This window comes from Conger conger, chromosome 7 (genome assembly GCF_963514075.1).
Source record: "Conger conger chromosome 7, fConCon1.1, whole genome shotgun sequence".
Lineage (NCBI taxonomy): Eukaryota > Metazoa > Chordata > Actinopteri > Anguilliformes > Congridae > Conger > Conger conger.
In genome coordinates, this window is record NC_083766.1 from 58,035,400 (window position 1) to 58,051,152 (window position 15,753).

At 45.5% G+C, this 15,753-nt stretch overlaps 1 protein-coding gene across 2 annotated transcripts in view; it reads left to right on the plus strand.

Moving 5' to 3' along the window:
* The window catches only part of dclk1a (doublecortin-like kinase 1a), an 89,701-nt gene extending 73,948 nt beyond the window's left edge, over positions 1-15,753 (plus strand). The window contains exons 7-17 of one of the 2 annotated variants that reach the window (XM_061247498.1): positions 653-731; positions 1,338-1,495; positions 2,477-2,596; positions 5,518-5,664; positions 8,425-8,558; positions 8,692-8,769; positions 9,679-9,775; positions 10,120-10,200; positions 10,476-10,589; positions 12,552-12,625; positions 13,391-15,753. In XM_061247498.1, the coding sequence (XP_061103482.1) occupies positions 653-731; positions 1,338-1,495; positions 2,477-2,596; positions 5,518-5,664; positions 8,425-8,558; positions 8,692-8,769; positions 9,679-9,775; positions 10,120-10,200; positions 10,476-10,589; positions 12,552-12,625; positions 13,391-13,448 (1,140 nt within the window). In that variant the 3' untranslated portion in view covers positions 13,449-15,753. The remainder of the gene's footprint in view (positions 1-652; positions 732-1,337; positions 1,496-2,476; positions 2,597-5,517; positions 5,665-8,424; positions 8,559-8,691; positions 8,770-9,678; positions 9,776-10,119; positions 10,201-10,475; positions 10,590-12,551; positions 12,626-13,390) is intronic. The other variant, XM_061247499.1, reaches the window with a different exon arrangement.

Genomic DNA, 15,753 nt, shown 5'->3' on the forward strand with positions numbered 1-15,753 from the left:
CTGAGTCAAATACATAATTGTTTTGGATTTCCACATTTTACCGAACTTGTCTGGTGCATTGGAACCTATGAAATACTCTCAAAAAGTGCAAACCCCACCTTGTGGTCCTCTTGGTTGGCTCAATTGCACCAGGCAAGATCAATTGAGCACAGAAAAGCACTTGAATCCAGAGCAATTACCTATTTGATCCAGGTCAGATTCCAAATGAGAGGAGGTTTGTTTAGGAACGAGGTGTCAGGCCGCTGGTTTTTGGAGTGCTTTGTGTGGTTAAATTCTGAATTATTTTAGTCACTAGATGTCTAAATAAGTTTGACACCGTTTCTATAGCAATATATGAACTAAAAATGACAGTTGAATTAAAAAATAAATCCATGCAGTATTGAAATAAAAAAAAGTCTCTAAGGCTGTGCAAGGCAGGTATGGTCTTAGTACCTCCTCAGCTTCCTGTTCCTGACTCAGTCTTTGTGGAGTCCTCAGGAGAGCCATCAGCGACGCGTGCTGCTAATGAGATCTCTGGAGGAACGTCTTATGTTTTTTTTTTTCTCACACACTTTTTAATTTAGTCTGCATAGCTCTTTAATTTCCCGCTTAGTGTAAAGACTAGCGTGAGTAGCCATAACAACCGTCTCTCTCTCTCCCACACCCCGCTCAGGAGTCTCAGGAAGCAGGCTCCTCCCTCTCCACCAAAGTCTGCAGCTCATTGGACGAAGGCGATGCCACAGGAAGTGAAGGTATGATGTCACTGCCAGGGGTTTCTTGGAGGGGCTAGATGAAACAGGGTGGGGCAGTCCGGAGTTTTTGGGAGATTGGAGGCTAGTTGCAATACAGTAGTCATGGAGACTGAGTAAGGGGATGGGGTTTTCATGGAGATGGGGAGAGGGCTACAGGCGGTTGTTAGGGGGGTTTGGCTACACTGCTCTGTTGAAATGACCACTGCTCCAGAAGGTAGGGTTTGGACAGAGAGATGTGTGTGACAGGGGTCAGGACTCTGGACCTGTGAGTGCGCAGACTGAGTGTATTTCTCTTCAGAAAGACAGATGCGCTTTTCATTTTAGCAGAGCTCAGTATCCAGTTTTCTCTGCTAAAAGCCAGCTGTGTCACCAAGCCGGGAGTTTAGACAGTCAGAGAGACTTCAGGTAGCTTTGAAGAAGACTCAACAAACACAGAATAGTTAAAAATATCTCATCCTATTTATGAATCCCTCTACGAAAAAAACATCAATGGCTAAGTGATCAGTTAGTAAAAACTGTCTCTACAAAAACACTGATACAAGCAGCGTTTACTCCCGCACAATAGCAGCAGCTGACCTGTGATTGGTCTCCCTGTTCCCATGGCAGCAGAGGAGCCCCAGGTGCCTGCCTCCATCGCGGAGCGGTACAAGGTGGGCCGGACCATCGGAGACGGGAACTTCGCCGTGGTGCGAGAGTGCGTGGAGAGGTCCACCGGGCGGGAGTACGCCCTCAAAATCATCAACAAGGGCAAGTGCAGAGGCAAGGTGAGGAGCCGGGGGCAAGAACGGGGTAAACGGGGTAAACGTCTGCATTTATATAGCGCCTTTATCCAAAGCGCTGTACAATTGATGCTTCTCATTCACCAATTCACACACACACTCACACACCAACAGTGATTGACTGCCATGCAAGGTACCAACCAGCTTGTCAGGAGCATTTATGGTTTAGGTGTCTTGCTTAGGGACTTCGACCCACCCAGGGTGGGATCGAACCGGCAACTCAGGGTGGCATGGTGGGGCAGAGCGGGAAGGTCCTGGGTCTGAGTCCCTGCCAGGGCCTTTCTGTGTGGAGGTTACATGTTCTCCCCGTGTCTATGTGTTAGAGTAATGATTACACTTTAGCATAAGCTACACGAATTGGCATTAACTAATGCAATTGTTAACATGAATAAATTGCTGTACAAATACATTCATTAAGCATGAAATTGTTTGTTCATTATTTAATGTATTACTGCATTAGCCTCATGAATGTGTATACAGTTGCTAACCATAGTCAAATTATTTCTAATTAGTTCACCATCAACAAATACATTAACTGTTGTTCATTCCAATATGAAATGGCATTGAGGTGTACATGAATTAATGATGTACAAATACATAAACACAGCTGTACAGAATAGGGAAAGAAAGATCTTAGTAGTTAGTTAGTTAACAGCTACATGCCAATTCATGTACATTTATTGTATAGTATTACCCTGATAATAATAATCTCATAGAAGGCGACTGATGAGGATTTGTCTCTGAATGTCATCTGAGATACTTATTTTATTAATTCATTTCCAGAGCTATTAATTATTTCAGTGTTTTGTTCGGCACCCACCCACTCCTCTGTCCTGACTTGAACTACGTTTTCATTTAGCCGAGTGTCCTGTTTCATGTGACACAGCGCATTTCTTAAAGTAATACCTAATTCTGAGAAAAATATTAGATTGTGAGATTGTGACTCTTTGGCTCCTCTCCCTCCAGGAACACATGATCCAGAACGAGGTGTCGATCCTCCGGCGGGTGAAACACCCAAACGTGGTGCTGCTGATCGAGGAGATGGACACCTACGGAGAGCTCTACCTGGTCATGGAGCTGGTCAAGGTACAGGCCCGCCTTCCGGAACATTCCCCTGTCCCACACACCCTCACACACCACACCTACGGAGAGCTCTACCTGGTCATGGAGCTGGTCACGGTACAGCCCCGCCGTCCGGATCATTCACCTGTCCCCCTCACCCTCATGCATGTTTATAAATATATCCTCCTTTCCTCCACTCGCCTCCTCTCCCCATACTTCCACATGGCAGAAGGAAACAAGTGGAGGAAAGGAGGATACATTATTTAGAGTATTGAGCATTCATTCACAATAGGTGTGCTCATGAATTCATGCTCTTTCCCGCAGCAGGCACAACCTGAAGGGTCACTGCCATGTTTGTGCAGAAATCTCCCATAGACACAACAAAGCTCTCCACGGCTCGAACACTCGCATGACAGAAAAGCCAGTCTCCTAGCAACCGCACCACACTGACTGCAGCGATCATTGACTGTAACAGGATGGAGCTATTTTTGAAAAATTCCCACAGAAAATGTCACCCATTGGTGTGGAAAGCTCACCAGAGAAAGAAAGAAAGGGGGGTGGAGGTAGGGGAACATGAGTAGAGGGATGAGGAAGATAATAGTCTGTTGGAGTGTGAAGGTGTGAATGACACATCATTTCAACTGTTAACTATTGCAGGTTGCACAGTTTACACTTCATTTACACAGTTTATACATCAGTCACACTGTTTACGTCATTCACACAGTTTACACATCTTTTACACAGTTCATACATTGGTTTACACATTATTTACAGAGTTTATACATCAGTCACAGAGTTTACACATCATTCATACAGTTTATACATCATTCACATAGTGTACACAGTTCATACATCATCAGTTTATACATAATTCAGTTTACAGAGTTCATACATCATTCAGTTTACAAGCAGGTGACACATAGTTTACACACCTGACCAGCTGAGCTAACCTGAGTTTATAAGCTCTAGTGAATCTCTCCCCTTCACACACGTTCCTCCATGGTACTCCCACTCGGAGGCAATCTCAGCTCAGATGGATCTGGAGAGCTGGGCCCGGTGCGGGGTGAGCGGTACCGCAGCGACCCGTTCTAACGCGCTCTGCTCGGCCCGAAGCAGGCGGAGCAGGGACGGCTCTATTTAAAGCGTCTGCTCCACTTGTGCTCTGAGAGAGAGGGGATTTAGAGACACGGCGAGCGCATGGAGAAATAGGCCAGGACCATCGCTGCTGCCGCCTTTCACAAGAGCTCAGATCCACAACAACTTCAGCCTCTCACAAGAGCTGAGATCCACAACAACTTCAGCCTTTCACAAGAGCTGAAATCCACAACAACATTCAGCCTTTCACAAGAGCTCAGATCCACAACAACATTAAGCCTTTCACAAGAGCTCAGATCCACAACAACATTAAGCCTTTCACAAGAGCTCAGATCCACAACAACTTCAGCCTCTCACAAGAGCTCAGATCCACAGCAACATTAAGCCTTTCACAAGAGCTCAGATCCACAACAACTTCAGCCTCTCACAAGAGCTGAAATCCACAACAACATTCAGCCTTTCACAAGAGCCCAGATCCACAACAACTTCAGCCTCTCACAAGAGCTGAAATCCACAACAACATTCAGCCTCTCACAAGAGCTGAAATCCACAACAACATTCAGCCTCTCACAAGAGCTCAGATCCACAACAACATTCAGCCTTTCACAAGAGCTCAGATCCACAACAACTTCAGCCTTTCACTAGAGCTCAGATCCACAACAACATTCAGCCTTTCACAAGAGCTGAAATCCACAACAACATTCAGCCTTTCACAAGAGCTGAAATCCACAACAACTTCAGCCTCTCACAAGAGCTGAAATCCACAACAACATTCAGCCTTTCACAAGAGCTCAGATCCACAACAACTTCAGCCTTTCACAAGAGCTCAGATCCACAACAACATTCAGCCTTTCACAAGAGCTGAAATCCACAACAACATTCAGCCTCTCACAAGAGCTGAAATCCACAACAACATTCAGCCTCTCACAAGAGCTCAGATCCACAACAACATTCAGCCTTTCACAAGAGCTCAGATCCACAACAACTTCAGCCTTTCACAAGAGCTCAGATCCACAACAACATTCAGCCTTTCACAAGAGCTGAAATCCACAACAACATTCAGCCTTTCACAAGAGCTGAAATCCACAACAACTTCAGCCTCTCACAAGAGCTGAAATCCACAACAACATTCAGCCTTTCACAAGAACTCAAGTCCACAAATACATCTCACCTTTCACAAGAGCTCAGATCCACAGATCCTCAGATCTTTTCTTCAGAATTGGACCTGTGTTTACAAGCCTTTCAAATGTGAGGTGTGTGGTGGAGTTCATGGTCTTACAGAACCCCCCATAGTACACACAGCTGTTATTGTAGAACCTCCCATCGCACACACAGCTGTTATTGTAGAACCTCCCATCGCACACACAGCTGTTATTGTAGAACCCATCGCACACACAGCTGTTATTGTAGAACCCCCCATCGTACACACAGCTGTTATTGTAGAACCTCCCATCGCACACACAGCTGTTATTGTAGAACCTCCCATCGCACACACAGCTGTTATGAGGTCTCAAACTAAGTGCCGTATGCTGCCTTTTATTCCAGCCTCAGATCCTTGTTATGTAATTAGTTCAATTATTTGCTGGATTAGGGCTGTAGGTTTGCACATAAATAATGCACATGAAGTTAAATGTGTTGTTTGTGTCTAAATAACAACTGTTGCTCTGATGCAGTTGAATGCATATGGCTGAATGAGTAACTGGAATCAACCGAGGCAGGATTAATTAGTTGGATTGAAAACCTGCATACACACGGCCCTCCGTGGCAACGGGTTTGAGGCCATTGCCTTAAGGTGACAGTGGGTTTCCCACCCAAGTGCTTAACCGTGGTGTTACCACTCCTGCCCACAGGGGGGCGACCTCTTCGACGCCATTACCTCCACCAACAAGTACACAGAGCGCGACGCCAGTGGTATGCTGCACAACCTGGCCAACGCCATCAAGTACCTGCACTGCCTTAACATCGTCCATCGAGACATCAAGCCAGAGAACCTGCTGGTGAGCGTTGCCACTCAAAATGTCTGCCATGTCATTCATTATCAATGTCAGCTCTCTGCGTTCCGGCTGTCTGTTATTTCAGGTTAGCCCCAGTGACTTTTTCTTGATAAGGAATCCTTTATTATCATCCTGGCTGTTGAGCACGGATTTAGTCCTCTTTTATATCACTGGCCTGAAGTGTGTCCGGTATCTTTTTTGTAACCTCCTCAGTTGGGCGCTCTTTGCAAAAAATAAAAAAGGATCCTATATTATGCTGTGAACATTATTATCAAATTAGGATGATTCTAGAGGCACAGACTGACAGAGGCCTTTATAAAATATTCAAACATAGGATTTTCTAGGTTGGTGGGGCCCAATTTCAGATCTTTTCATGGGGCCCAAAATTGTACCCAGGGGCACCCCTGTCACTGTGTGCAAAGTAACAGCTGTGGGAAGTTTAGATCAAAGATTCAAGACACAATGAGCTGCAATTGGCAACTGTTTTGGTCCTGGTCCTGTCTGGTTCAGCCCTGCTCTGATGAAGCTGGATCAGCAGTCAGTACTGTATGGTCCTGTCTGGTTCAGCCCTGCTCTGATGAAGCTGGATCAGGAGTCAGTACTGTACGGTCCTGTCTGGTTCAGCCCTGCTCTGACGGAGCTGGATCAGCAGTCAGTACTGTACGGTCCTGTCTGGTTCAGCCCTGCTCTGACAGAGCTGGATCAGGAGTCAGGTGGGCAGGCGGGAGTGTGCGGTGTGGTGAAGGGTTGTTCTGGATCAGGAGTCAGGTGGGCAGGCGGGAGTGTGCGGTGTGGTGAAGGGTTGTTCTGGATCAGGAGTCAGGTGGGCCGGCGGGAGTGTGCGGTGTGGTGAAGGGTTGTTCTGGATCAGGAGTCAGGTGGGCAGGCGGGAGTGTGCGGTGTGGTGGAGGGTTGTTCTGGGCCCACGCGCCCCTGTCCCTGGCCTGGAGGGTAGGACGGAAGTCCGGCCCACATCCGCGAAGGCCTCGTCACCGGAACATTCTAGCACAGGCCCTCAGGGGCGGGGAATGCACCACACTGATCTGAGCAGTTCAGCCGAGTGGGGTTTGTGTGTATGTTCGTGTGTCTGTGTTTGTGTATGTGTGTATGAGGGTGTGTGTATATGCATGCATGTGTGTGTTTGTGTGTATATGCGTGTTTCTGTGTGTGAGTGTGTGTAGGTGTGTGTGTGTATGTATGCTTGTGTAGGTGTGTACTGTATCTGCCTGGTTAAAGATGCCAAGGGCCCTGTGATATCACTGCCGGCGTGTGGATGAATGGAGTGACTCATCTCTCCACACTGCGCTGTCTCTCTCACTCTCTCCATCTCTCCACACTGCGCTGTGTCTCTCTCACTCTCTCTCTCCATCTCTCCACACTGCGCTGTCTCTCTCACTCTCTCCATCTCTCCACCCTGCGCTGTCTCTCACTCTCTCTCTCCATCTCTCCACCCTGCGCTCTGTCTCTCACTCTCTCCATCTCTCCACCCTGCACTCTGTCTCTCACTCTCTCCATCTCTCCACCCTGCACTCTGTCTCTCACTCTCTCCATCTCTCCACCCTGCACTCTGTCTCTCACTCTCTCTCTCCATCTCTCCACACTGCGCTCTCTCTCACTCTCTCCATCTCTCCACCCTGCACTCTGTCTCTCACTCTCTCTCTCCATCTCTCCACACTGCGCTCTCTCTCACTCTCTCCATCTCTCCACACTGCACTCTGTCTCTCTCTCTCCATCTCTCTCTCCATCTCTCCACACTGCGCTGTGTCTCTCTCACTCTCTCCATCTCTCCACCCTGCGCTGTCTCTCACTCTCTCTCTCCATCTCTCCACCCTGCACTCTGTCTCTCACTCTCTCCATCTCTCCACCCTGCACTGTGTCTCTCTCACTCTCTCCATCTCTCCACCCTGCGCTGTCTCTCACTCTCTCTCTGCATCTCTCTCTCCATCTCTCCACACTGCGCTGTGTCTCTCTCACTCTCTCCATCTCTCCACCCTGCGCTGTCTCTCACTCTCTCTCTCCATCTCTCCACACTGCGCTGTCTCTCACTCTCCATCTCTCCACCTCCCTGTCTGCTGCTCGGCAGAAAAATGACCTCTTCTTTGTGGGTGGAAAAAACAGGAAGCATGACAAAAAATTATTTCACTAAAAAACAGCAAAATTATGTTTGAAACATAAAAAAGCCAAAATTGTAGATGTCTTTTTTTTTTTGGATGGATGTAAATCCGTGTTTACACAACTGCTGCACTGAGATAAATATGAGATAAATATGAGATAAATATGAGATAAATATGAGATAAATATGTCTCCAGACATTTGGGATGAAAGGGATGTTTCAATGGAAAAACCACAAATTAGAGAACACTATTATTGCCTTATACCCGAAATGTTAAATAATTCAAAATATGCCATAATTATATTCGGATGGATGTGAAATAAAGTTTATTCAACAACCACAGTGAAATAAACAAATTAAAATTCATTCACAGGATACTGCAAACTATATAATATGTCTTATGTCCAAAATGTTAATGAAAATAATATTTTTGCCATCACTAACGTTGCCAAAATTCCAAATTTTCCATTTTTGTATTTGTATGGATGCAAAGTCCTGTTTATTCAACAGCCAAAGTAGTTGTCATCCAAGTGCCAACGCTCTACTTTTTTGCAGTACATCCGGCTAGCCAAAAACTTCAAATCAGAAGTTTATGTCTCACTGTCATTGACTAGCAACAATACATACTGTATACACTTTTTGTATTTCAGGTTTACGAACACCAAGACGGTAGCAAGTCCCTGAAGCTGGGCGACTTTGGCCTGGCCACAGCGGTGGACGGGCCCCTTTATACTGTGTGTGGGACGCCTACCTATGTAGCACCAGAGATCATCGCTGAGAGCGGGTGAGTGCGTGGGCCACTTCCTCTACGTGTATTTCCCACTTCCTGTTTATATGTTGCCCACTTCAATGTCAGGCCCCAGTTGTGAGTGGTCTGTACCGCCCCGTTCCTGACCACAGCGTGCTCTTCTCTGCAGGTACGGCCTGAAGGTGGACATCTGGGCGGCTGGCGTCATCACCTACATCCTCCTCTGCGGCTTCCCTCCATTTCGGGGGTAGGCATCTCAGCTCGCCTCGGCGGCCATTTTGTGTCCGCTCCCAAGCCGTTTGCCGGTCGTTAAAAACAGAACCCAGTGAACGTTTCTTTTGGCCAAGAGCCAGTGAAACAGCATCTAGGAGCTCTCAGGAGAAACCCTGGTTGAAAGGTGAAGTCTTCTAGCCGACTAGAATGTAGCCAGGCTATATCCGGGTAAAAAAACTTGAGCTATATTTGGTTTAACCTAGTTGTCTGTTCATGTCAAAATGTCTCTCAGCCTAGATTTCCTCCCCTTTAGACATCTAGATTTTGCCTTCGCTTGCTGGGAAAAAAGCTTTCTAGATATAAACAGCAATAAGTCTGCAGTTAGGATACTGCTTTCTATAGGGAGTCCAACTTGTATATCTCAGGTTCAAGTACATGAATATAGAAGTATATGTAATAATTCAGAGAGGATTTGCATAAACTAATTGCCAGTGCCCTTTTGGAGTGGTGTCCCTGGATTTAACAGGGTACTCTACGGTTAATCGATCAATAGACAGATCCGATAGATAAATACTTTATCCCCAGGGTGAAATTGGGTTGTCGGCAGCAAAGACCAAATGCAATAGTACATTGCATAAACAGAGACAGTATTTCAACACCATAAAAGCATTCACACATAGACAGTACACAAAGAGCCCATAAAGGCAAAATATAAAACATCCAGTGTAAACATGTAAAAATGACAAAGTCAGCAACACAAATCAGAGACCTCGTTAACAATAAACCATGCTGCACAACCCAATAATGGATCAGCAGGTGGGCTCGTTATAAAGCCTTTCAACGTGAAATGGCGACGCCATCCATTATAAACCATGATGCATGCTGTCCTATCATGTTATTGATGGTAAAAAAAGAGTGAATTTTCTTGTTTACATTTCTGCAGGAGTAGTGAAGACCAGGAAGTACTCTTTGATCAGATTCTTCTGGGACAACTAGACTTCCCATTACCATACTGGGACAATGTTTCAGACAGTGCCAAGGTAGGCTTTGCTTTGATACGCACTTATAGACGTCTGTGGATCTGTCCTTGTCTGTGTGTGTGTGTGTGTGTGTGTGTGTGTGTGTGTGTGAGTGTGTCTGTGTGTGTGAGCACGTGTGTGTCTGTGTGTGTGTGTGTGAGTGTGTGTGGCCGTCTCTCACTGTGCGTGTGCATGTGCACGTATGAATGTGTATGGATGTGTGTCTGTGTATGAAATGTGAGTGTGTTTGCCAGCGTGTGTGGGTATGACTATGAGTGTGTGTATAGCTGTAGGTATGTATGTATGTATAGGTGTGTGTGTCAGTCTGGTACTCATATGCGTGTGTATGTTCTTGTCCTCTGCAGGAGCTGATTCAGTCGATGCTGCAGGTGGAGGTAGATCAGAGGTACACGGCTCTACAGGTCCTGCAGCACCCCTGGGTCAATGTGAGTTTACTATACTCTAACACTGACTGACTACACACAGCCTTCAACATGGCCGCCATCCTCCAACACTGACTGAACTACAAACAGCCTTCAACACGGTTTCCTCATAATGCAAATAGTTTATAGTTTCTCATCTGATAATCAAGAAAGCAGGGGAGAATTCACCCACACCAGCAGCATGTGAAATGCACTTACACCACCTCATGTAGTCTAAACGGAGGCCTGGTGTCTCCTCTCCCTCCTCCCTCCCTCCCTCCCTCCCTCCCTCCCTCCAGGACGGGGGTCTGCCGGAGAACGAGCACCAGCTGTCCGTCGCCGGAAAGATCAAGAAGCACTTCAACACCAGCCCCAAACCGGACAGCACCACAGCTGGGGTGTCCGTCATTTCCGTAAGACCTGCCCCCGCAGACCCGCACAGGATTAGTTGAGGATGCTGGGAACAGTTTTTGGGAAATGAAAGCTTTGTAAAACAGTAACAGTCACAGAGCTCAGGTGTTTGGCTCTGGCTTCTGTAGATTCTGGAGTCAGCTCAGAGCCCATCTGTGTAATTGCTTTGTGTCCCATGGGGGTCGAATGGGATTCTGAGAAAACTGCAGTAAAACATTCAAATGTGACTCAAATTGGGGTTTTTTTGTTGTTGAGCAAACCCGTCAGGGTTTATGTTCTTTCCTGCCTGTGAGATCAGTGTGGCACAGTATTTATTGAGCTGGAGATGGCAGGGCTATTATGTATGGTCCGAAGACCCACACAGATCAAAAACCCAACAAGATCAAAAACCCAACAAGATCAAAAACCCAACAAGATCAAAAACCCAACAAGATCAAAAACCCAACAAGATCAAAACCGTTTTGCAAGCTTCTGGTAGATCCAGCATTCTCTCAGACCTAATGATGTCCGTGTTTTCTCATCTCAAAATCTCATGGTTGGATTGAAAGAGAGAGAACAGGTCATGAATTCAGTTTTTGGGAGACTTTAAATTGCTTTTTGCGAGTTAGAAGTTAGACACAAATATTAGACACAGCATCAGGCACAGCTATTCGGATGATGTGGTGTTATAAAACTGAACAGAAATGGACTAAAAGCTTATATAAGCCCTCTGGGTTAAAAACTTATAAACACAAGTGTGAACATCAAAGGAATTCAGTTTAAGCATTTGTTAAAAAATGCGTACCCAACATCATTTTGGTTTTGGATTTGGCAGAAACATGCTACACAATGTTGAAATACAGAAACATGTTACACAATGTTGAAATACAGAAACATGTTACACAATGTTGAAATACAGAAACATGCTACACAATGTTGAAATACAGAAACATGTTACACTGTTAAAATACAGAAACATGTTACACAATGTTGAAATACAGAAACATGTTACACTGTTAAAATACAGAAACATGTTACACAATGTTTAAATACAGAAACATGTTACACAATGTTGAAATACAGAAACATGCTACACAATGTTGAAATACAGAAACATGTTACACTGTTAAAATACAGAAACATGTTACACAATGTTTAAATACAGAAACATGTTACACAATGTTGAAATACAGAAACATGCTACACAATGTTGAAATACAGAAACATGTTACACTGTTAAAATACAGAAACATGTTACACAATGTTTAAATACAGAAACATGTTACACAATGTTGAAATACAGAAACATGTTACACAATGTTGAAATACAGAAACATGTTACACAATGTTGAAATACAGAAACATGTTACACAATGTTTCAGTGTATTGCCTTCAACAGTGAAATGGTGCTGGATGCTGATGTATCATACACCCAAATCCCGTGTCAGTCTAGGTTATGAACCGATTAGAAGGGAACTATCAATCCAAACATGTATTTTTACAGATTATGAACCAATTAGAAGGGAACTATCAATCCAAACATGTATTTTTACAGATTATGAACCAATTAGAAGGGAACTATCAATCCAAACATGTATTTTTACAGATTATGAACCAATTATCAGGGAACTGTCAATCAAAATATGTATTTTTACAGATTGTGAACCAATTATCAGGGAACTGTCAATCAAAACATGTATTTTTACAGATTGTGAACCAATTAGAAGGTGAACTATCAATCAAAACATGTATTTTTACAGATTGTGAACCAATTAGAAGGTGAACTATCAATCAAAACATGTATTTTTTTCAGTGTATACGCCAATTAGAGGGGAACTACCATTTGAACATTTTTCTGTTATATTTCATTCAGAAAATTGGGTTATTAACAGTGCCGTGTTGAGGGTGTGCGGGTCTGGCAGCGCAGTGGCCATTAGGGGCTGGAGGGCTGGTTGTAAAACCCTCTTTAATCTCTCTCTGCTCAGCTGGACCATGACTTTGCCATCCAGAGATCCGGCTCTCTGGACTACTACCAACACCCGGGAATGTACTGGATAAGGTAGGGTGCCGACACGCAACATTACCATGGCAACGCCCCCATCAAGTTCATCTGTGTCCTCTGCTATGCCATTGGTGGTGTTGAAATCATCTGACTCGCCCCCCCCCCCCCCCCGCTGCCAACGTTCCTCCCGCTTCCTATTGGTTAACACCCCAGCTCGGCCCTTCCTATTGGCTCAAGTGGGCGTCTCAGCTCCAAGGCGACTGTCCAGGTCGGATGGCACCGTATGACCGGGACGCAGAGAGTGTGTGCGTGCGTCCAAGCGTGCGTGCGTGTGTGTGCGTGTGTCCATATGTGTGTGTGTGAGCGTGTATGAACATGTTTGTGCGCGCTGCTTCCCCTAATGCTGATTGTTGCATGTGTGTTTTTGTGTTGGCATGGTTTGCGCTAAGCTGTGGACCGTTTGGCTGTTCCTCTCTCTGGACACCGCAGGACTCTGCCAAAGCCTGTACCCATCCCTCTCTCTCTCTCCGTCCATCTCTCCCTCCGTCCCTGACGTTCTCCCTCTCTCTCTCCATCCATCTCTCCCTCCGTCCCTGATGTTCTCCCTCTCTCTCTCCGTCCATCTCTCCCTCCGTCCCTGACGTTCTCCCTCTCTCTCCCCAGACCCTGACGTTCTCCCTCTCTCTCTCCGTCCATCTCTCCCTCCGTCCCTGACGTTCTCCCTCTCTCTCCGTCCATCTCTCCCTCCGTCCCTGACGTTCTCCCTCTCTCTCTCCGTCAATCTCTCCCTCCGTCCCTGATGTTCTCCCTCTCTCTCCCCAGACCCCCGCTCTTGATAAGGAGGGGCCGGTTCTCCGATGAAGACGCCACCAGGATGTGAGAACCCCTGCGGACACCGAGCCCAACCGAACGGCCTCTGTCCCCCCTCCCGCCCCCCCCCCCCCCCGCTGCGGCCCGGGACGCCACACTCCTCCCCCCCTCTCCTGACTCACCCTTCCAGAACACTGGACTGTACCCCGCCAGTGGGTAGAAAGGGATGAATGAAGGAATAAAAGGGGGTGATGGGGTAAAGGGTGGCAGGAGAGGGGAGAGAGGGATGAATGAAAGACTGATGGAACAGGGGGAGAATAGAAACGAGGGACAAGGGGAGGGAACTGGAATAAAGAAGAAGGAAGCGGACAGGAGAACTAGAGAGGAGAGAGTGATGAAGGAACTGCGTCTAATTCTAAAACCTCGCTTTACTACACCCAGCACAACGGTGCGAACGGAATTCAAATCACCTGGGATGTTTTCCTCTCAACATCACTGTGTCGGGATGCCACTGATTTACACATTTATTTATTTCATATTTTACCCGTTCATTTTATATTTATTGTAAATGTTTTCATGTTTTTATAAACTGGAGAATGGTGGTGAGTAACGTGACGCGGTATTCGTTTTGTCCGTTAGTGTGTGATGGAGTCTTGGCGACTGGCTGCAGATCTTTAAGCACTCAAACGTCAAGTTTATTTTTAGCGTTTGTCATTTTTCAGCGTTCGTAAATGTTTCATACGCACTGAGTAGCGGTTTGTGAAAACTTTCCCTTTCAAAGGGAGTTTGACAGCTGGGTCTTGAAGCAGGCTTGCCAACTTTTGTGTCGGCCAGGAAAAGGCGAATTGGTGCGAATCTATCCAACCCTTCCGTTATGAAACCTTATTCATAGAAATCACCACCCAACTGACAGCAACATGAAATCTTCTCTAAACCCGTCGATATCGCTACATTACAGGTAAAGAGAATAGACGGATCGTCTCTCGCGATGAATTGGGTGTTAAAACGGGAATCTCGGCGTGCGGCTGCTTTGTAAATAATATCCGATTTATTTTAATAGGTAATACAAGTATTTATACGACTTCAAAACACCGCCTTTAGAGAAAGGGAAAAACGAATAGGCCTACCTCCATACAAAACTGTCACAGTTAAACTACTAGCCTATTTACCATTGCCTACGCCTGCGGTGATACCTCATTAATAAGATCTCATGTGTAGCCCCGAGCAGAATTCACGGATGAGCACGGGTGGACAGATATGCCTACCGTAGCGACTTCTAAATGCGTCCCCTAAAGCGATGGATTAAAGAGTAGGCGATATAAAACCTGCTGTGCCCAGTCCTTTAACAACCTTAACTAGCTTCTGTCCGTACGGACTGGCAGTCCAGTCACGGAAAATATTCAATATTAACCGACTTTAAACAAGTGTGCAGTCGGTGGCCCTGTTTTACTTGTGTAACTGCCTTTGTTGTGAAGTGTCAAGTGGAGAAAAAACAAAACTATTTAAACTGTATTGTAGGCTACGTGTGTCATGCCGAGCGCCATCACATTATGTCATCTCAAAAAGTGCGATTATATAACTGTAAATACTGTAATTACCACAGCGCTACTGTTCCGTGTCCAGTAGGCTACACATGCATCGCTTCGACCCCCTTCACTCTTCGTATACCGACATAGGCTAACTCGCACAACAGAGTTATTCTTTTTAAGACGTGCCACTTAATCCGCAATGTACCAAAAGTTTGGTCTACAACAACAAACGCTGTGACATAAGCTAACACCATCGTCGCCGAGCGAAGAAGGACAAACGGAAGAATTATGATTCAGCAGGTACGGTGTTTTGATTTAACGTTGTGGGGAGAAACGTTTTCTTCAAGTTGTGGAGGGGCTTAATTTAATGACAGGTGCTAGTAGAATGCCGATGGAGATTTTGATGATGCGCTTGGATTGTGACATTGAATGAATGGATGCTTTTGTAGAGTTTGGTACACATGTAGCATTTTTTTAAACTTGCGAAGATAACCGGATGTTTTTGTCCCTCTCGTATACGGAGGGTAATATTTTGTATGTATGGGTGTACAGTTTGTGTGTACAGTATGTTCAAGGATGTATGAACTGTTAATTATTTGAGCGAACTACTGTTGTATTGAGTCGACAGAGAGGAAGGCCTACGCAGCGTGTATTTCTAATGAGAATATTTACAGTGTTCGCAAGTGCTGAACACGACTTGAGAATTTGCTGCAATAAAGTCAAGGTACAGTACTTGTTTTGTTCCAAATGTTGATCAAATAACCCAAAAGCATTGCTCGACTTAAAAATAATGCAACTATTTAATCCGATTACAAATGAACAATAAAGTATCTTTGGTGAAATTAA